General features: G+C 41.9%; 1 protein-coding gene and 1 long non-coding RNA gene across 6 annotated transcripts; one reads left to right on the top strand and one right to left on the bottom strand.

Moving 5' to 3' along the window:
- Positions 1–757: 757 nt before the first annotated feature.
- On the top strand, positions 758–6,285 carry LOC123080903 (uncharacterized). The gene is made up of 2 exons (XR_006438566.1): positions 758–1,236; positions 6,067–6,285. It is a non-coding gene; the product is annotated as an uncharacterized lncRNA (long non-coding RNA).
- LOC123080902 (uncharacterized) lies at positions 1,390–8,433 on the bottom strand. Of its 5 annotated transcripts, XM_044503848.1 has the most exons (10): positions 8,283–8,429; positions 8,121–8,213; positions 7,973–8,044; positions 7,132–7,396; positions 6,376–6,810; positions 3,866–3,990; positions 3,375–3,389; positions 2,848–3,278; positions 2,679–2,775; positions 1,390–1,871 (listed from the first exon to the last, which is right to left on the bottom strand). In XM_044503848.1, coding segments are annotated over exons 4-10 (1,368 nt in total). In that variant the 5' UTR covers positions 7,395–7,396; positions 7,973–8,044; positions 8,121–8,213; positions 8,283–8,429; the 3' UTR covers positions 1,390–1,869. The 5 variants fall into 5 exon arrangements, with proteins under 5 accessions (XP_044359783.1, XP_044359780.1, XP_044359782.1 ...); XM_044503845.1 differs by having other exon boundaries at positions 2,848–3,389; positions 8,121–8,204; positions 8,283–8,433; XM_044503847.1 differs by having other exon boundaries at positions 2,848–3,389; positions 7,973–8,040; positions 8,121–8,204; positions 8,283–8,433.
- Positions 8,434–20,682: the final 12,249 nt, after the last annotated feature.

Here is a 20,682-nt window from a genome sequence, read left to right as displayed (position 1 = left end):
TTGATCTTCCAGCATCAAGCAAAATCCATCCTGTAGTTCATGTGTCCCTGTTGAAGCCGGCCAAGCCTCCAGAGCAAACTGCAGTTCCGACAGAGACACTTGATACACTGCTACTGTCAACATCTCTGACACCGGCACAGGTATTGCAATCTTGTTTGGTGCAGGTTGGTGGACACACGCGACAGCAACTGAAGATTACATGGAGAGGTCTTCCTGTGTCCATGGCAACTTGGGAGTGGGCGTCGGATGTGGCACGAACGACACCGGCGTGATGATGAACAGTCCGAGGGCGTCCTGTTGCTTAAGGGGAGGGGCATGCAACGACCTTGGCCTGGCCGTGCCTAGTGTGTGTGGGTGGCCGTTGGGCCGGCCCGGTGTGGCTTGTAACAGACCCATTATATAGCTAGCGTGTGGAGGAGCGGAAAGGGGACTGGCAATGTAAAGCATTATTGTCTCTAATACAATCCTTCATCTGTGCTTCTTCTTCCTCCCACGCAATTCTCCTCCGCCTCTCGTTACCACATCCTGGCGTGACGCAAGGAGTTGCTGCGATCCCGTAGCAGATGCTTGGCGAAATTATTTTCGCCTAATGTCTGGTTGCTAGGGTGGCGCCGATCGTGTTTCTCAGTTGTTGTTGTTGTTAGACGCGTGCCTTGTGCCTGCATGCTTGAGTGGCACGAGTGTCTTGGGGCATCGATGTAATCAACGGCAGGCCTTTATCTTCGTCAAAAGAAAAAAAAGAAAGAGTCCTAGTAGAACATAAATGAGTCTTTTTATATAGTATATAAAAGAAATTACTAGATCTTTTAGTTAGCCAACAACCCAGAAAACAAAACGGGCAAGCTATAGCAACCGTGCCGTGCGAGGAAGCGCTAGGACTAGTAGATGCGGTCGATCTGTATACCACTGGTGGGGTGTGCCGCCGCCACGCCACATCCCACGCTAGTACTAGTAGACGCGTCCTCCTCTCCTCACGCGTGGCCGTGGCCGTGGGAATACATCAGCGGCCACAAACAGCGGCCGCCGCATCTCACGAGGGGTGGGTGATGGCGCCATCGATCGGAATGGGAAGGGGGGACGGACGATGGTTGTGCCGCGCGGGCGATCGATCGCAGCCGAGGAGATGAGACGGCCGATCCATCGAGGTGGACGCAGCCGAGGAGATGAGACGGCCGAGAACGATGGATGAGATCCTCGATCGGCCGTCTCATCCCATCCATCCTTCTAATTCCCTAGGTTTGGATCTTCTTATCGTTCCCCTTCTCTCATGGTGTTTTTGGTTGGAGCTTTCGCCGATTCGCAAAATTTGGTTGGGATCCCCCTGTTTTTTCCGGTCGTGGAAGGTTGCTGACAGCCAAACCTCGCACTACACTAGTACAGGAACAGAACAAAACAAGACCAAATCCATGTTTTTTGGTTCCTACTCGTAGCATTTGGTTACAGAATCCGGCCGGCGGCCAAATCATCCGTTTGGTCTCAAACCCTGCCAGCTAGGCTTTCGCGGTATTCAGCCAAATCTTTCTTTTGGTCTCATACGCACGCACACTTCCAGCGCGCCCATACAGAAAATTACACTTCCAGCGACCAGCGCTCCCATCCAGAAAATTACACTTGCAGCGCTCCTATCCAAAAAATTACACTTCCAGCGCAGTTTTCCATCTTACAAAAAGATCAGGTGTTTTGCACCGCCAAATCTTTCGTTTGGTTTCTTACGCGCAGTTTACCAACCAGTGTTTTGCACCGTCAAAAAATACCCAGTGCTCTCGTCAGTTCCATGCATGCTACTGAATTTCCCAAAAACGTTGCTTCCATCCTCCTCCTTGCTTGCAATCTCCTTGCCCTGCCTCCACCACCACCAGTCTCCTTGCTTCCTGCAAAATATGTCAAACCAATGCATGTAAAGCAGATCGCCCGAGAAATTCATCTAGAGTATTTATAACCATATAAGCTTTATGATTGATTGATTTATAAAATTTTGGAACAAAGGACACCCCAGATTGGGTTAAACATAAGGTTGTGGTCTCACTTGACTTTGCAAAGCCTAGACCGAGCCATGTCAAGTGCATCATAATCTCCTAGTACTAGCTAGTTACTTGGGCAGAGTTTACAGCAGCAGGCACGACTAGCTCACTGGACCAAAAGGTGCCCTGCTCACAAGTCACAGCATGATGCCTGGCTGACCGCCTGATTCTACTCTCTGGACATACCACCACTGCTTCAAATGCCAAGAGCATTTATTGATAATGTACTAGGTCAGGACATTTGACATGGAGGCACTGAACTCTTTGTCCCTGCTAATGATTTGAGATATATTCATGCAGCAACAATTTATTCACCATGCTACAAAGTACTCCTACAAACCAGTTTCCATTGTCTGCATTGCATGGTATGGCCATGGACCTATATATGGTCAGACTACACAAGACTAAAACTTAGCAATTTCTGCTGTGAACACCAACTGGCCATGGACCTATGGGGAGACTGTAGGAAGCCAATGTTTGACCCAACAGACCAGCTCTACTCTGGTCACATACGCCTTTCAGAAACCACATGGTGTGGTATGAGCTAAGTAGCACACAACACAAGACCATGTAAGCATGTCGTAGCAGCACAATGAAAAATAAAAACATGCATGACGAGAGAAAGGAGTTTAAATCTAAACAGGAAAGACAACATACATGGTTGGCCCACGGTGTTGTAGATCAACGTCCAGGCATCAGGGCACCACTGCTCGAACTTGCGCAAAACAGCACTTTGGCTACCCCCAAGGTGCGTCTGCAGTTAACCAAATGGTTAATCAATATTAACACCTTGTTTGGCATGCAAGCTAGATGGAGAATTAGTTACCTTAATGTAGCGAGGGTACGTGGAGAAATGCTTCCATAGGTTCCTCACGAGCCTGACAAGATCATTTGGATAGTCAATATCACAGTTCCATATGTATTCCCTGATCTTGTTGGCCGCAGCTCTACCCTCGGCTCCTTGAAGTTTCAGCTCCGCCTTCCTTTTGTTGTTCTCTATGTTCGCTCTTTCCATCATTTCTTTTAATGTTTTCAGCTCCTGACACATGTCATCTTCAGACTCATTTCTTGGCCATCTTATTCCACAAGCATTAAGAGCCGCACTACAATCTCGAGTTGATGAGAATATGTCAATGAGATACTTGCTCTTGTCTTCATCATTCCACTCAATGGGATAAAACTTGGCAAGTTTTGCCAAATTTTTGCCAATGCAGTCAGGACCATGTTTCTCAATGAAATCACAGTACGCCCTGGTCCCTGTGTGCATTTGTATCAAAACGTCGGCTGCAATAATTTTCTTTATCTCCGCACATAGTTTCACATATAGTTTTTCCGTATACGTTTGAGCCTTACCCCTGAGATCCTCAACTGCGAATTAGGGGAGTTGGTGAATCAGACAGATGTGGCCAGGAGCGATAAATTAAATTAGACAATAACAAGTTGATATTAAGAAACACTCTTAGCGGATAATTTTGTATGCAACCTATAAAAAAACATAAAGGTCGCATATGTTAATGTTGAAGTTTTAAAATTTTGGGTGCACATACTTGTATCCATCATCTACATGCAAGATTAATTTTCCTATATTTCCGGAACTTAAAAATGTCTTACTTTTCCAAAAAGAAAATCCTATCTGATTCAGATGGTCCTACGAACATATGCACATTTTCGTGTAAGCAAATATGCAACATTATATCTAAATTAAAATATGCTTATAAATAACCTCCACAAAACAAAATTTTGCACAACATAACCCAATATTTTTTCATTTGTAGAATAAAATTATAGTGTTTGTATAGATTTTAGAGACGCACTATCTTAGGAGAGTGCAAAAAAGAAATTACCATCATCGAAGAATACTTTAAGTTGAGGTTGACCATTCACAGTCTTCAGATATAGGTTGTCAACTGTAAGGTCTTTCGGACACATCTTACGTCTAATCATCTTGTCCAAGATATCAAGTAGATCTCTGTGAAACAGTATCTCAGTTAGTGTGCAGTGGAAGTAAAAACATTATATTAGTTATTGTGCAGTGGAAATAAAATATTAGTACAAACTAGCAGATCGCCGGTGCGTTACTCCGAAATTTCTTCGTTCTTGCATGCATTGTCTAAATGATTGTGTCGTTGGTACTTATTTTTTTCTCAAAAAGAATAATCCCAAATTTTGGGCAAAAGAGAATATATTCCAAAATATAGGATCAATTAATCATAAGATTGTGATATATATGTCTATTATATAGGTTGGATAGTGATCACAATAATTACCAGTGATTTAAAGCATAATAAAAGGTGATTATATACATGTGTAACGTGGTCCATTCTACAACCACCCCTTGAGAATTGTAGATGAAATATTCTACAACCAACCCTCCTAGATCAGCCAAACCCACTCGAAAGTAACAACTACTGCAGGAGCAAACCCCACCGCCCTAAACTAAAAGAAAAAACGCCGCACTAGACCCATCTTCCCAGCATTGTGCCCCTATCACCCCAAGGCCACCGCGCCGCCACACCCTCCCCTCCCCATCACACCTCATCGCCATAGTTTTGCATCAGCCCTATCTACCCTCCAATCCAATCCACCTTCCCGTGCAGCCACATAGGAACCGCGCCGCCGCCACACCTAGCCTCGACCAGCCACCCCGCGCCGCCACCTTCTCCTCGGTCAAAGGCAGCCAACGATGTTCGTCTACGGCACTGCTTCAGCTAGAGGAGGTCTTCCACCTTGGTACGGTCAGAAAGGTCCATTAGGCGAGTCCCCCTCCTCTGCTCTCCTCGGCAGGCTGGTGATCATCAAGCACACGGACGCCCATGCACAACTTTTAAATTCGCTCCACACACGATGACGTCCCCTAACTGATGTCCATGGCCACAGCTAGCAGGGCGGAGTGTGGAGCAGGATCACTCTCCTACCACATGTTGCAACACCCACCATCTACAATGAGAATGCTCCGCAGATTGTCGATGTTTGATTTTCTATCCCTGTTTATTTTTGTGTAGTTTCTGCTTTGCGAGAAGTTCGCATATTTTGTTGCAGGAGGTCTGCTAGTTGCCTCGTGATGGTTCATTTTTTGCCAAGCCAATTTGCTGGTTCACCTCCAAGGCTCCACCCCCATCCCGCGGCAGTTGACACGTGGACAGTTAGTTCTCAACCCTGTCGTCATATCATTAGCGACATTCCACACATTTGGAAATAAAAACATTCGTCAAAGAGTTGCAAAAATTAGTGATATAGATGAGAAGTTAATTTCTCCGCTTGTGGGAAGCTTGTCGTTTGTCAAGAAGTTCACTTCCTCACACAAGGAGTACTTATGAATCGGGAAGTTCTGTTCGTTCGTTCGGGAAGTTCACAAAAATGTTGGGAAAAATATTTTTTGTTCGGCAATTCACGTTGTTCATGCTGAAGTTGGCCTTATACTATGTGAGAAGTTAGTTAACTTTCGGCAATCTAGTTATTCGTAGGGACAGTTCACATGTTCATTGGGGGTTCGCCCAAAAATAACACTCGAATCTAACCATTTTTTAAACTTCTCTTAAATCACAAGGAATTTGAATGAAGTGTTCCATACAAAAAGAAAAGTTACATCTAGTAAATATCTTTCCAACGGTATTTTGTTTGCATCATTTCGATAAGTGGTTTGAACATTTTGATAAAAATGCGCTCCATGTCATTTGATATGAATTGCACAATTTTTAGAACTGCTCTTGAACCTTAAATTTTGAAAAATATGCTGCATGAAAAAGTTGCGCCTAATCAATATCTTTCTAACGGTATTCACTTGCATAATTCCAAAATATGGTTTGAAAATTTCTTGTGAAACAGAAACAAAGGGCTGGTTGTACAACAACCAGTTGTATATAGATGGAATGGTTTGTGGGAATGACATAAATGATATAACATTGGGAATAAATCGATTAGGCGCAATTTTCATGTAGAATGTTTTTTCAAATTCGTTACGGCCTAATAGCAGTTTGAAAACTGTGTCATGCCACTAAACTGTGTGCCTCACATCGCTATTGTTGCCTCCCTTTGCGCCATGCAGGTTCCGCTCCGCATATGGATGAGGTGAGATGGATGATGGCATATGCTGGTTCGGTGGGTTTCTAGTTGTAGAGTATGTCTAAAGAATGGTTGTAGAATATATCCAGCCCATCTATATATAATAGTTACGGTAACGATTCTTAGTAATTTAAGACATAAATACCCACTATATATAGCAGTATATATGTTTTAGATAATAATACGCCAATTGTAAGTAATTCAAAACATAGTAACGATCGAAGTGAATGGACCGTCGCCAACCCAGATCCTATTATAAGATTGAAGGTGTGATTCTGCTGAAAATACTTACAGTGTGATTCTGCTGAAAACAGGGGTGAATTTTCCATCCATATTTAAAATCCTGTTCTCTTCAATCTTGTTCTTTTCACCATGCTTGAGCCATCCATTTAAGGTACCATCAAAAGAGCTGGTGGATATTACAAGACGATAATCTGGGTGCAGCTTGTAGATATTCTGCAACACCACCACATTTGGGTGCCTCCAGGTGCTCATCAGTCGGAGCGAAGAAAGAACTTTGTCTTTAGTATCATACCACTTCAAGAGGCAATCAGTGGTGAAACTCCCTAGAGTGTAGGTTCCTCTGAAGAAGGCAGTAGGCATCTCATGAAAATCAGAAAGGAAGTCTTTTTTCTTCGCTAGCTTAATGGCCTTGACAGAGCAGCTGCGGTTTGCGTTGTCATAAGAAAAATACCGCGAGTAGAGTGAAAGGTCCGGTTTGTTCAACCTGGATTCGAAATGTTTGTAGTGAGGTATGAGATTGTATTTTTAAACTAATAGGAATATACAGGAAACATTGTATTTTTAAACTAATAGGAATATACAGGAATCTACATGAGAAATATCTAGTGTTTAGATGATATCATGCTACGAACTCAGAATTTGACAACAAATGAGATATGATAAAAAAAATTGCATTATGCTTCAGCCGATAAAAAGAAGTGGGAGTAGTACAACATATATTTATTAGAAACATGTAAAAAATGCGTACATGACTGACACTTGAATCCTTGTGCATTTACAAGGACAATGAGAAAAAAAACATTACCCAATGAGAAACGTCGTGGGTGGACTGTCCAACAGAGAAACACGATAATTATCAGCCAATTCATCATTTGTCTGAGTGTTTATATGTCTTTGCCTCTTGGAAGGAAGTTCTGTATCTTGTTCGACACGTCGCTTTAGCTCTCCAACATCGGCATCAGATTGTACCACCACATCATAATCATTGCCACACCATTTCACTTGAACAGTAGTTGTCTTGGCGGGCACATTCTCTTCCAGCATATCTGTATCAGTGGATGATGCCATGTCTGCAATGTGTAGAGTAGAGTATAAAGTTACTAGCATATCAGAGGATGTGTGTGTGTGTGTGTCTTTAATGCTGGTTTGCATGCCAACATCCCTAAAAATAAATAAACATGGAGAGATGGGCGTGTGTGTGTTTAATGCGGAACGCGCATGCCAACAAAGGAAAATGGAGTGGTAGTACTCCTACCACTGCTAGTAGTAAATGTGAAACCACACTGCGCATTCACAGTCAGCTTACTGTGCCCTCCAATTAATTCAAGCATTGACTAATCTGAAGCAACAACAAGTTTTCGCATGTTCCTCCACATTAGTCAGGCTTGGTAACTCGTAAGGCAGGGGGAAACTGCCCAACTCCGTAGTTGAAAAGGTACTCTGGTACAGCAAGTGAAGCACAAACACAAACCTAGGCTAAGCTAAGACCTTCACACAATTGCCAAACAAGTTGTCTTTTGAGATCTGTAGCAAAATTGGCTTCAGAGTTCACAAATCGCAAGCCCCAAATCACATGCATTCCCGGTAAATTAGCAAGCCGAACATCGAATAGGACCACGCCAACCTCCAGGTAGGGATTATTATACCTGAGAATTGCCGAAAGTCGCTGGCCTAGCTGCCGTCGTCCTCACCGGTCCCGATACAGCCCCGTCACCTAGCTAGGGTTACACACAAAGTGAAGCAAATGGAAGATCCAGCAAGTGTAGAGGAGGACCAAAGGCCGCGATGCCCTACCTCGATGTTCCAGCGACTGCCGCCGCCGCCGCTGCCGACGACGACGACGACGACGAACTTGGGAGCCGGCCTGTTCCTGATAGGCTGCGTATGCTGCTCCAAATCAGTCCAGGAGTGATGATCGGCACGTGCAGACCGGGTGAGAGAGTAGGGGCAGCTTACCCGGAGGCGCCAGGTACCAATGCCGCCTCCGCCGCCGCCGCCGCCGCCGAGATTTCGGGAGCCCTCTTCGCTCCGTAGTCTGAACGGTGGTGAGCGAGGTGTGGCTGTGTGCTCGTGGATTTTGTTTGGTCCTTGGCGTTGTGGGGAGCCCAGCCCGGCCCACCGCTGTCGGGGCTCCATGCACACGTCCCCCCTCAATCAACGGTGTGGATCGCGTGTCTTGCGTTTGTTCGCTCGCTTGTTGTTGTTTTTTCATTCTTTCTGTTGTGGGTTTTGTGTCCGGAAATCCGTTCGTCCTCCTGCACGCGATTTTTTTTTCAAAGTGTGAAAAAATTCCAAACAAAAATTTGACATTATATGTGTGTGCACGTCAAGTTTCGGAGAAAACCGTCATTTTTGTGACTTGTGTAAAAAAGACAAATGGATGTCTTGTGAAAAGCTTTTTAACACCGGATTTTGTCTTTCTCACACGCGACACATAAGTTGTCGGTTTTTCGCGACACAACTTTGTGAGCATGTACAATATCGAGATGTACACGTCAAGTTTTTGTTTGAAATTTTCTGACATTTCAAAATATGTTTAAAGCACATTTTAAAAACCAGGAGCGCGTGCTCCCATGTGCCAAAACGCCACTCTCGTTTTGTGTCTCGGTTTTCTGTTTGTTTCTTCTCTTTTTTTCTGTTTGCTTCTTCTCTTTTTTATTATTTTTCCTTTCTTTTTTCTTTTTATTCTTCAGGTTTAGTTTTCCTTCTTCTTTTTTTGCTTTTCCCCTTCTTATAGATTTATATACTATAATCATTCTTTTCAATACTCCTTCCATCACATAATATAAGATGTTAGGACAACCAATTACAAATAATCAGGTTTAATGACATCTTATGCATATATCGGTTGTAACAACATCTTGTATTATTTAAGGGAGGGATATAATATAATATGAACATTTCCCCTAAAAATAAATATAATATGAACATTTTTTTATAAATAGTGAACTTTTTTAGTGTATGAAGAATTTTTTATTTTAATATATGATGAGAACTTTTCAATACAAAACGATTTTTTCTTAATGCGGAATGACTATTTTTAATATACATGAACATTTTCGTGTATATTTTTTTAGTGGAGGGAGTATCACAAAGAAGTTTTGGTGCAAAGTGATGAAAACCACGTGGAAACGATGTCTTGAAGTTTCAGACAAACCTCAATAAAACTACATAATTTGAGAGTATGGTGTTCTATTGCCATGTGAAATTCCCAAATTCAAAAAAGTTATCATTTATGATATACCAAAAAAGAAAAATCAGCATTGAACTGTGTAGAACAATAAACATTGCTAGTCATTGTTGAATTTGTTCTTTTCATAGCTCGTAAATGGTAATGTGTTTAACTTGTAATTTTGTATGGCAATGAAACATCACCCTCTTAACATCGAGTATATTTTTAGATTTTTTTATACTTTTTGAGAGAGAAGATTATTATTTTTACTTACAAACATGGGTTCGACGAAGTTTTCTCTGAAACTTGATTTTCATGTGATATTCTCTCTATTTTAATGTATAGTGAACTTTTAAAAAAATCAGTGTATATTAAAAGTATGTTCACCATATATTAGAAAAAATGTTTAGTGTGTATGAAAAAAAGTTCTATGATATTTTAGAAAATTGTACACTTTTACTGATAAGAAATACCTCTTCATCAAGTAGTATCATGTTAGTTGAGGTTAATGGCATACCATAGCCTAATTACTCTAACCTACACTTTCTAGGAATCCCTCTCATGGCTAATCCCACTGAGTGTATTATATGAAATTAATTGTTTTAAAGCTTAAATTGCTGAAAAGAAAGCAAACTGGATATAACTAATTAGCGCTAATTATATCATGGCCCTAATTATAACGGCCTAGATTTGACCTGTATTTGCAAAGCTTGAGCAAAACAAAGTCGGTCAACTAAACAAATAGGATTGCAGTTTGGTTGTAAAAAGGAACATAAAAAAGCAACCAAATTTGACATGTAATTGAAGTAAAGAACACAAACTTTTAAAGAGTGAAGATCAACTGATGGGCATAGTTGTGCTACGACCAGATCTCCATGCAGTATCCCAAGATTATACATGAAAAGAGTGGTGATTGAATCCTGGATAGAACAACACTGTCAAAGGACATGATAGAAAAAAAATGAATCAGTATCGTTCAGGATACCATATCCATGCCCAAACTTGCTTGCTCCAGTTTGATAGACATGGATTTGATTTCCATGGGCTAAGAGGAGACATTAAAAGATCCACGCTGCAATGCTTTCTCCACTTTGAGAGACATGGATTTATTTTCCATGGAGGGAAAGGGACACAGAGAGGGGGAGAGAGAAAGAGTAGATAATCTATAACACAATGCTTGTTCTAGATTGAGATAAATGAATTTATTTCCACAAGGGATAGATAGAGAGAGGGGGCAGTAGAAAATCCAAGTCGAGAGATTGCTTTTTGTTGTTTTTTACGTGGAGAGGAAGGGATGGTTGAGTAGCCAGATTTTGAGATCGATTGAGATGGGTGAATCGTTTCTCTTTTGACTTCTTTTTCTTCTACATGAAGTGGGGAGTAGAGAATCCATGCAGAGAGATTGCTTTTTACGTGGAAAGGAAGGGATATCTCTTTTGACTTTTTTTTTTCTTTTGTCTCCTTTCGTTTCAATTTCTTCTACAACCTTGAATAGTTGTAGGCCTCCTGAGGATTTTTTGCTTTACCGAAATTCCAGGCTGGATTTTGTGGAAAAGGACTTTGGGCCTTTATGATCAATTTTTTTGTTGCACTTCTGAACAAAATTCAGCTATGAATTATATGAGTTAATCTACATCATAATAACTCAGTCCCACCCGATGAATGGCTCATATTTTCTAATCAATGTAGGAATTTTTTGGGAGTCTCTAATTTGAATGAAAATTCAACTAGGAATTATATGAGTTAATCTACATTGTAATAACACAGTCCCACCAGATGAACGGCTCGTACTTTCTAATCAACGTGGAAATTTATAATGAGTGTCTAATTAGTATAGGTATAGATAGATAGATAGATTATGCCAAGTGCCAAAAATGCATTCTAAATATATGTTCCCCCAACATGAGTATCATGTTTTAGAAGGAAACTTCCGTATGACATTTGCAACCATTTTTCTAGATCCTTCTGCAACTGGATCATGGACGAGTGAATCTAGAAGCTGGTGTGTTCTTGATGGACTATTGGTGCTGGCTACAAAGTTTCTCTCTATATATGATGTTATTATATGAGAACCATCATTTCATGTTCAAACCACTTTGAAAAGTCAATGCTTACTCATTGTGAGAGGATGCTACATATGAAGGAGAAGAGCCTAGAGGTGCTGTTAGATAATGGTGGAATAAACCGGTGTTACTCCGTGAAAATCATAATTGATGAATATGGTCAATAGAGACCCTTTCACTTGCCTAACAAGTTTTCATGGCCATAATCCATTTGGATTGCAAATGGTCTTTTGTAATAGTAAACCTTCAACTTTATTGTCTCCAACTAATTAGTTCGTTCTTGGATAATTTTTTAGTTTTCTATTAATGAGTGCATTCCTTCTATAGATCGGTAAAAGTGCATTTCACAGAGTTTAGGTTTTGTAAATTTGTAATTGCATCACTTTCTAATGTCCTGCGTTAGATGCTCAAAATGTTAACGTTACCTATTGCTTAGTTGTATTCAATTTAGTTGTCTTCGTTGGTAAAAGTTTGTATATGTATTGTCACATGAATGATTGTGAACTAAAAAACACAAAAACAACGACATCAACAACAACAACAACAACAAAGCCTTTAGTCCCAAACAAGTTGGGGTAGGCTAGAGGTGAAACCCATAAAATCTCGCAACCGACTCATGGTTCTGGCACATGGATAGCAAAGCTTCCATGCACCCCTGTCCATGGCTAGTACTATGGTGATACTCCACTCCTTCAGACCCCTCTTTACGGACTCCTCCCATGTCAAGTTTAGTCTACCCCGACCTCTCTTGACATTATCGACACACTTTAGTCGTCCTCTATGCACTGCCGCTTCTGGGGGCCTGTGCTGAATATGCCCAAACCATCTCAGACGATGTTGGACAAGCTTCTCTTGAATCGGCGCTATACCCCAACTCTATCTCGTATATCATCATTTCGGATTCGGTCCTTCCTTGCGTGGCCACATATCCATCTCAACATGCGCATCTCCGCCACACCTAACTGTTGAACATATCGTCGTTTAGTCAGCCAACACTTAGCGCCATACAACATTGTGGGTCAAACCGCCGTCCTATAGAACTTGCCTTTTAGCTTTTGTGGCACTCTCTTGTCACAAGAATGCCATAAGCTTGGCGCCGCTTCATCCATCCGGCTTTGATTCGATGATTCACATCTTCATATATATCCCCATCCTTCTGCAGAATAGACCCCAAACATCTAAAGGTGTCCTTCCGAGGCACCACCTGCCCGTCAAGGCTAACATCCTCCTCCTCCTCCTCCTCCTCCTCGTGCCTAGTAGTACTGAAAACCGCACCCCATGTACTTTGTCTTAGTTCTTCTAAGTCTAAAACCTTTGGCTTGCAAGGTTTGTCTCCAAAGCTCTAACTTCCTATTGACTTCCGTCTGACTATCATCGACTAGCACCACATCATCCGCAAAGAGCATACGCCATGGGATATCTCCTTCTATATCCCTTGTGACCTCATCCATCACCAGAGTGAAAAGATAAGGGCTCAAAGATGGCCCTTGGTGCAGTCCTATTTTAATCGGGAAGTCATCACGCCATCACTTGTCCGAACACTTGTCACAACATTATCGTACATCTTCTTGATGAGGGTAATGTACTTTCTGGGACTTTGTGTTTCTCCAAGGCCCACCACATGACATTTCGATGTATCTTATCGTAGGCCTTCTCTAAGTCAATGAACACCATATGCAGGTCCTTCTTTTGCTCCCTGTATCTCTCCCATAAAAACACAACAATTATAAAAATATCTTTTGATGGAAACAATAGTACAACTACTCGACCTCTAATCTGGGTTGAGAGGAAAGTTTGCACATGGCTTTGTGGTTAGTGATGAGAGATGTTCAGTTGGTGATGTCTGTAGGACTGCATTGGAATTGTGACAGTGCTTCAACATTTCAACATCAATTTTAATGCCTTTTGTTTTGAATGGTAGTATTACATATATAAAGTCCATGGTCCACCAACCGAACCCAATTGGATGGAACTTTTGGTTATCCCATTTATTCATAACTTAAGATGTTGCATGTTGAACATTTTTTAGTTATGGTTCAAAAAACAAGCGGTCATTGTATGTACAATTTCTTTGCTCTAGGTATCATCTCTATTTGTTAAGCTAATCATTCCTACTAGCATTGATTTATGCCATGTATAATATGTACTGTATTTTGAATATCAATAAGAGAAAACATCACGTGACAAATATTTGATACAAATATGCATTGGATCCTATTAGATACATGTTGACCACAGAGACTTTTACTAGTAAAGGAATATAAAATATTACATGCTTTGGAGATATATTTCACATGTGTAATCCTAAACTTATTTTTTGTTGATATAGCTTACCACTCATGCTTTGGAGGTATATTTCACATGTGTAATTCTAAACTTAATTTTTTTCGGTATAGCTTACCACTCATGCTTTGGAGGTATATTTCAATGTGTAATCCTGAACTTAATTTCAATATGTTTCTATTAATGTAAATTTTCACAAGTAATAAATGATATAAATATTTAAGCAACACCTAAAATTTCTAGCTCGTGCAGCGGCACGGGCTGATGACTAGTGTGATAAAATTGATATTAAATCACTAATGCAATATATATGCCTCGTGGCAATGCATAGACAACTAACTTCTTTAGATAATTAACTTTTTTAGACAATTAACTAGTACATTACTCTCTTATGGTTGAAAAAGCTAGTGTTTTTTAGCGATAAAGGACACTATATTGATTAATGGGGTAATTCATAGGAATAACAAATGGGTCGTGAGGATTGCCTAGCTGAAAGTGCTAGTTATTGACTAGAGGGGGGGGGGGTGAATAGGCGATTTTTATGAGAGTCTTCAAAACATGGGAGTTTCGAAGACAAACAGTACAAATGAGCCTATTGACATGCAGCGAAAGGTAGACTACACTAGACAAGCCATAGCCAAGTAAGCAAAGAAGTGAAAGCACGAAGACTATTAGCAGCTAGGTAGAATAGATCAGGATGGAAGATAGTGTGAAGACAAACAATAATAGTTGTCACACAGTGAAGTCAAACAGATCAGACAAGCAGGCAAATGACTTCACGAAGACAAACTGTAAATAAGTGAGGGAGGAGATAGAACCAGTTGCTTGGTGAGGACAAGGATTTGTTGGACCAGTTCCAGTTGCTGTGACAACTGTACGTCTGGTTAGGGAGGCTGAGATTCAACTCAAAAGACCGCGTCTTCACCTTATTCCCCTTGAGCTAAGGACACTTAGTCCTCGCCAAATCACTCTGGTAAGTCTTCAAGGTAGACTTCGAAACCTTCACAGACTTCGTTCACCGGCAATCCACAATGACTCTTGGATGCTCAGAACGCGACGGCTAACCGGCTGGAGGATTCACAGTCCTCAAGTGTAATAAGTCTTCAGATCACGCGGACAGAAATACTTCAGTGATGCCTAACACTCTTTGGCTTTGGGTGTTTTGGGCTTTGTCCTCGCAAGGATCTCTCTCTCAAATGCTTCGGAGGTGGGTTGCTCTCAAATGACAAAAGCCGTGCACTAACTCTGAGCAGCCACCAATTTATGGTGTAGGGGGTGGGCTATTTATAGCTAGGATGCAACCCGACCTGATTTGTCCGAAATGACCCTGGGCCACTAAGGAACTGTCTAACGGTCAGATTTCAAACACACGCGGCAGCTTGACTTGGGCTACAAGTAAAACTATCTAGCTCTGGATAAGATTTGCTCTCATTGTCTTCGATCGAAGACATAGGATTTGGTTGAGCATCACTTCAGTCACTCTGACTTTGTTCACTTGGACCCCACTTAACAGTGCGGTGGTTCCTATGACTCAACAAAGAAGAAAAAGGAAACTACGAAACGGCTATGTCTTCGCACTCCATAGTCTTCACGTGAATGTCTTCTCAAGTCATAATCTTTGTTGTGAATGTCTTCACACACCACCATTGTCTTCAATTCTTCACACATTTTTAGGGGTCATCTCCGGTAGGTAAATCGAATCAAAGAGGGACTACTACATGTGTTCTCCAGCAATTCTCACAAACACATTAGTCCCTCAACCAAGTTTGTCGTCAATACTCCAGAAACCAACTAGGGGTGGCACTAGATGCACTTACAATCTCCCCCTTTTTGGTGATTGATGACAAACTGGTTGAAGTTTTCAACGGGGATAAAAGTATGTAAAATTGTGAGGATTAAGGTATTGTCTTCATAAGTAGCAAAAGGCTTCCCCTGAAGATGTGCATATAAGTATTTTGCTTTTGAATGCAAATGCACATGGCAAGTTTTGCTTGTGGAGATCCTCTTCAACTTAAGAAGACAATTCATCATGCATATGGATATATAATGAGGATAATGACATGCATAATGAAAAATGGACGTCTGCGGAATGACTTCATGCGGAATTTATCATCGCATCATAGAAGAAAGCAAAGTAGCAGGCGACCATCAAGTTTAAGTGTTACAACCCAAAAGAACCAAATGTATCAAAAACGAGAGTTGTAACCACTTGACAAAATATAAAACAACCACCCATATGGACCCGCACCCATATGGACCCGCTTGAAGACTATCAACTCATATGCTTCTCCCCCTTTTGTCAGTAAGGACCAAAAAGGTTTGAAGACATAGAGCATCTACTCGTTCCCTTCGGGAGAAGAAGAAAGTGCAGGGTCAACGTTGGAGTCCGGTGTGTAGAGGGGCCTGGTGCAGTGTTGAGACGCGGCGAAGTAGTGATTGGAGAAGTGGCATCGTCTTTGTCATCAACGACTCTTGCATTAGCTGTGGCAGCCGAGGATGAATACTCTGAGTCTTCTAAGGAAGGAGTACGACGCAAGACGGCATTGCGGGGAGGCGTGGAATCAAACTTGTAGCGCTCAGTGAAGCCATCTTTGCGAATATCATCTTCGGAGCTTAGCAAAGTCAGACTCTTCCATGACCTCTGACAGGCTTCATGTGATACGAAGGCATTCTTGGTGGCAAGATTGCGAATGTGATTAACATCCACCAAGAGGCTCTGCATCTGACGCTTCAGCCAGTCATGGTGCTTATCCTGTTTCTGATGCAAGGCCACGAGAAGCTCTCGGTCATAGAGTACGCGAGATCGCTTCCGAGGCCTTTGAGAAATGGTGCTTTCAGTGGCTTCAGTAGTTGCACGATGAGGTGCATGTGTGTTACCAGCCAGAGGATAAACACGAGTTGCAGCAAGAACTCCTTCAATGGGTTGCGTGAAGCTTTGGCGATCGACATTGTGAAGATATATTGGCTCCTTGGCAGGTTCAGGGTAGATAGCTTCGACAGACATATCAACCTCTGGCAAGAAGATAAGATGGTTGCACGCAGAGGGCTGATAGTTGATAGAAGAGTGAAGCTTGATTAAGCGCATCACCCATGGAGCATAAAACTTCAGGCCAAAGAGATCAATTCCAGATGCAGCAAGTTGCCTGATGAAGAAATCTTGAGCATTGAAGCTGATGCCATTGAGGATATAGAAAACCAATGTCTTCATTGCGCCTTCAAGCTTGGCTGCAGGAGAATGTCCTTTGACAGGCCATAGAGTTCGCCTTATAATATGATAAATGGTGCTGGGCAGATACTCTAAGTCTTCGACAAAGAATTCCTTTGAATATTCAGCATCTCGTGGCAGTGGCTTCATCATGCTGAGCATCTGACTCATGTTGGGCTCAGGCTTCTGAAATATGCTCTCTAATGCATTGCGGTGTAGCTGACAACCAGGTTCAGAGAGTTCACCTGGAGTGGGCAGGGAAGTAAGCTCAATGATATCTTGGGCTTTGGTTTCATGGTGTACATCACTTGTCATCCACTCTAGGACCCAAGTCTTCGGATCCCTGTTGTGGCCACGAATGTGAAGAGTGGCATAGAATTGTAGCAGAAGCTCCTCATTCCAATGCTCTTTGTCAGTGACAAACTGCAGAAGTCCAGCATCTCTGAAGCAGTCTAGAGCTTCTTCCAAGCAGGGCAGACCAGCAATGGCTTCACAATCCAGACGCATGTGAGGAAAGATTCGCCCTTGCCTGTAAAAGATGCATGAGTAATAGCTGCGCTGCTGATAGCTCCAGAAGCAATCAGATGAGATTCTTGGCCTTGAGTAAGGGTTTTTTGCACTGTCAAAGAAGGTATTGTGAGCCCTGAAGCTATATTGACATTGAATGATCCTCGCGAAGTTGTAGCACCAGGAAATCTCGGCAGTTGGGGCTTTGGCTTCTGGACCTGAGGCCTGTGCTCCACATTGTGGTCTGGGAGCAGTGATACGTCCATTTTGCATCATGCTTTTATATTGATATTTATTGCATTATGGGCTATTATTACACATTATGTCACAATACTTATGCCTATTCTCTCTTATTTTACAAGGTTTACATAAGGAGGGGGAATGCCGGCAGCTGGAATTCTGGGCTGGAAAAGGAGCAAATATTAGAGACCTATTCTGCACAACTCCAAAAGTCCTGAAACTCCACGAAAGTTATTTTTGGAAATAATAAAAAATATTGAGTGGAAGAAATACCAGAGGGGGCCCACACCCTAGCCACGAGGGTAGGGGGCGCGCCCTACCCCCTGGGCACGCCCCCTGCCTCGTGGGCCCCCTGGTGGCCCTCCGCTGTCTATCTTCTTCTATATGAAGTCTTTCGTCCGAAGAAAAATCGTAAGGAAGCTTTCGGGACGAGACTCCGCCGCCACGAGGCGGAACCTTGGCGGAACCAATCTAGGGCTCTGGCGGAGCTGTTCTACCGGGGACACTTCCCTCCGGGAGGGGGAAATCATCGCCATCGTCATCACCAACGCTCCTCTCATCGGGAGAGGGCCAATCTCCATCAACATCTTCACCAGCACCATGTCCTCTCAAACCCTAGTTCATCTCTTGTATCCAATTCTTGTCTCTAAGTCTGGGATTGGTACCTGTAGGTTGCTAGTAGTGTTGATTACTCCTTGTAGTTGATGCTAGTTGGTTTATTTGGTGGAAGATCATATGTTCAGATCCTATATGCATATTAATAATCCTCTGATTATGAACATGAATATGCTTTGTGAGTAGTTACGTTTGTTCCTGAGGACATGGGAGAAGTCTTGCTATTAGTAGTCATGTGAATTTGGTATTCGTTCGATATTTTGATGAGATGTATGTTGTCTCTCCTCTAGTGGTGTTATGTGAACGTCGACTACATGACACTTCACCATTATTTGGGCCTAGAGGAAGGCATTGGGAAGTAATAAGTAGATGATGGGTTGCTAGAGTGACAGAAGCTTAAACCCTAGTTTATCCGTTGCTTCGTAAGGGGCTGATTTGGATCCATATGTTTCATGCTATGGTTAGGTTTACCTTAATACTTCTTTTGTAGTTGCGGATGTTTGCAATGGGGGTTAATCATAAGTGGGATGCTTGTCCAAGTAAGGACATCACCCAAGCACTGGTCCACCCACATATCAAATTATCAGAGTACCGAACGCGAATCATATGAACGTGATGAAAACTAGCTTGACGATAACCCCCATGTGTCCTCGGGAGCGCTTTTCTCTATATCCGAGTTTGTCCAGGCTTGTCCTTTGCTACAAAAAGGATTGGGCCACCTTGCTGCACTTTATTTACTTTTGTTACTTGTTGCTCGTTACAAATTATCTTATCACAAAACTATCTGTTACCTATAATTTCAGTGCTTGCAGAGAATACCTTGCTGAAAACCGCTTATCATTTCCTTCTGCTCCTCGTTGGGTTCGACACTCTTACTTATCGAAAGGACTACGATAGATCCCCTATACTTGTGGGTCATCAAGACTCTTTTCTGGCGCCGTTGCCGGGGAGTGAAGCGCCTTTGGTAGGTGGAATTTGGTAAGGAAAAATTTATATAGTGTGCTGAAATTCACTGGCACTTGTTACTATGGAAAGTAATCCTGTGAGGGGCTTGTTCGGGGTATCTTCGCCCCGACCAGTAGAGCAAAGAGTTGCTCCTCAACCTACCGAACCTACTGAAAATGAAAATGTCTACTTTGAAATTCCTTCGGGTATGGTAGAAAAACTGCTATCTAATCCTTTTGCAGGAGATGGAACATTACATCCTGATGAGCACCTAATATATGTGGATGAGGTTTGTGGATTATTTAAGCTTGCAGGTATGCCCGATGATGTTATTAAGAAGAAGGTCTTCCCTTTATCTTTGAAGGGAGACGCATTGACATGGTATAGGCTATGTGATGATATGGGATCATGGAACTACAAACGATTGAAATTGGAATTTCATCAGAAGTTTTATCCTATGCATCTTGTTCATCGTGATCGTAATTATATATATAATTTTTGGCCTCGCGAAGGAGAAAGCATCGCTCAAGCTTGGGGGAGGCTTAAGTCAATGTTATATTCATGCCCCAATCATGAGCTCTCAAGAGAAATGATTATTCAAAAAATTTATGCTCGGCTTTCTGATAACAATCACACCATGCTCGATACTTCTTGTGCTGGCTCTTTTATGATGAAGACTATTGAATTCAAATGGGATTTATTGGAAAGAATTGAACTCAACTCTGAAGATTAGGACCTCGACGAAGGTAAGGAGTCAGGTATGACACCTAAGTTTGATTGTGTTAAATCTTTTATGGATACCGATGTTTTCCGTAAATTTAGCACTAAATATGGACTTGACTCTGAGATAGTAGCTTCTCTCTGTGAATCTTTTTCTACTCATGTTGATCTCCCTAAGGAGAAGTGGTTTAAATATCATCCTCCCATAGAATTAAAAGTAGCTGCCCCTATTAAAGTTGAAGAAAAGACTATCACTTATAATGATCCTATTGTTCCTACTGCTTATGTTGAGAAACCACCTTTCCCTGTTAGAATAAAGGATCATGCTAAAGCTTCGACTGTGGTTCGTAAAAGCAATATTAGAACTTATACACCTCCTGAGCAAGTTAAAGTTGAACCTAATATTGCTATTGTTAAAGATCTCTTGGCTGATAATATTGATGGGCATGTTATTTATTTCTGTGATGAAACTGCTAGAATTGCTAAACCTTGTGCTAAAGATAAACATAGACCTGTGGTAGGCATGCCTGTTATTTCTGTTAAAATAGGAGATCATTGTTATCATGGCTTATGTGATATGGGTGCTAGTGCTAGTGCAATACCTAT

This window comes from Triticum aestivum, chromosome 3D (assembly GCF_018294505.1).
Source record: "Triticum aestivum cultivar Chinese Spring chromosome 3D, IWGSC CS RefSeq v2.1, whole genome shotgun sequence".
Taxonomy (NCBI): domain Eukaryota; kingdom Viridiplantae; phylum Streptophyta; class Magnoliopsida; order Poales; family Poaceae; genus Triticum; species Triticum aestivum.
This window is presented reverse-complemented; position numbering and strand designations above follow the sequence as displayed.

Bases quoted from the DNA above. Each gene is read 5' to 3' on its own strand.
- LOC123080902 (XM_044503845.1), bottom strand. From the start codon at position 7,394: ATGGCATCATCCACTGATACAGATATGCTGGAAGAGAATGTGCCCGCC. The intron at 3,991-6,375 runs GTAAGTATTTTC...ACTGTTTCACAG, and splicing joins GTTTTCAGCAGAATCACACT to AGATCTACTTGATATCTTGG. The intron at 2,776-2,847 runs GTAACTAATTCT...GGTTAACTGCAG, and splicing joins CGTACCCTCGCTACATTAAG to ACGCACCTTGGGGGTAGCCA.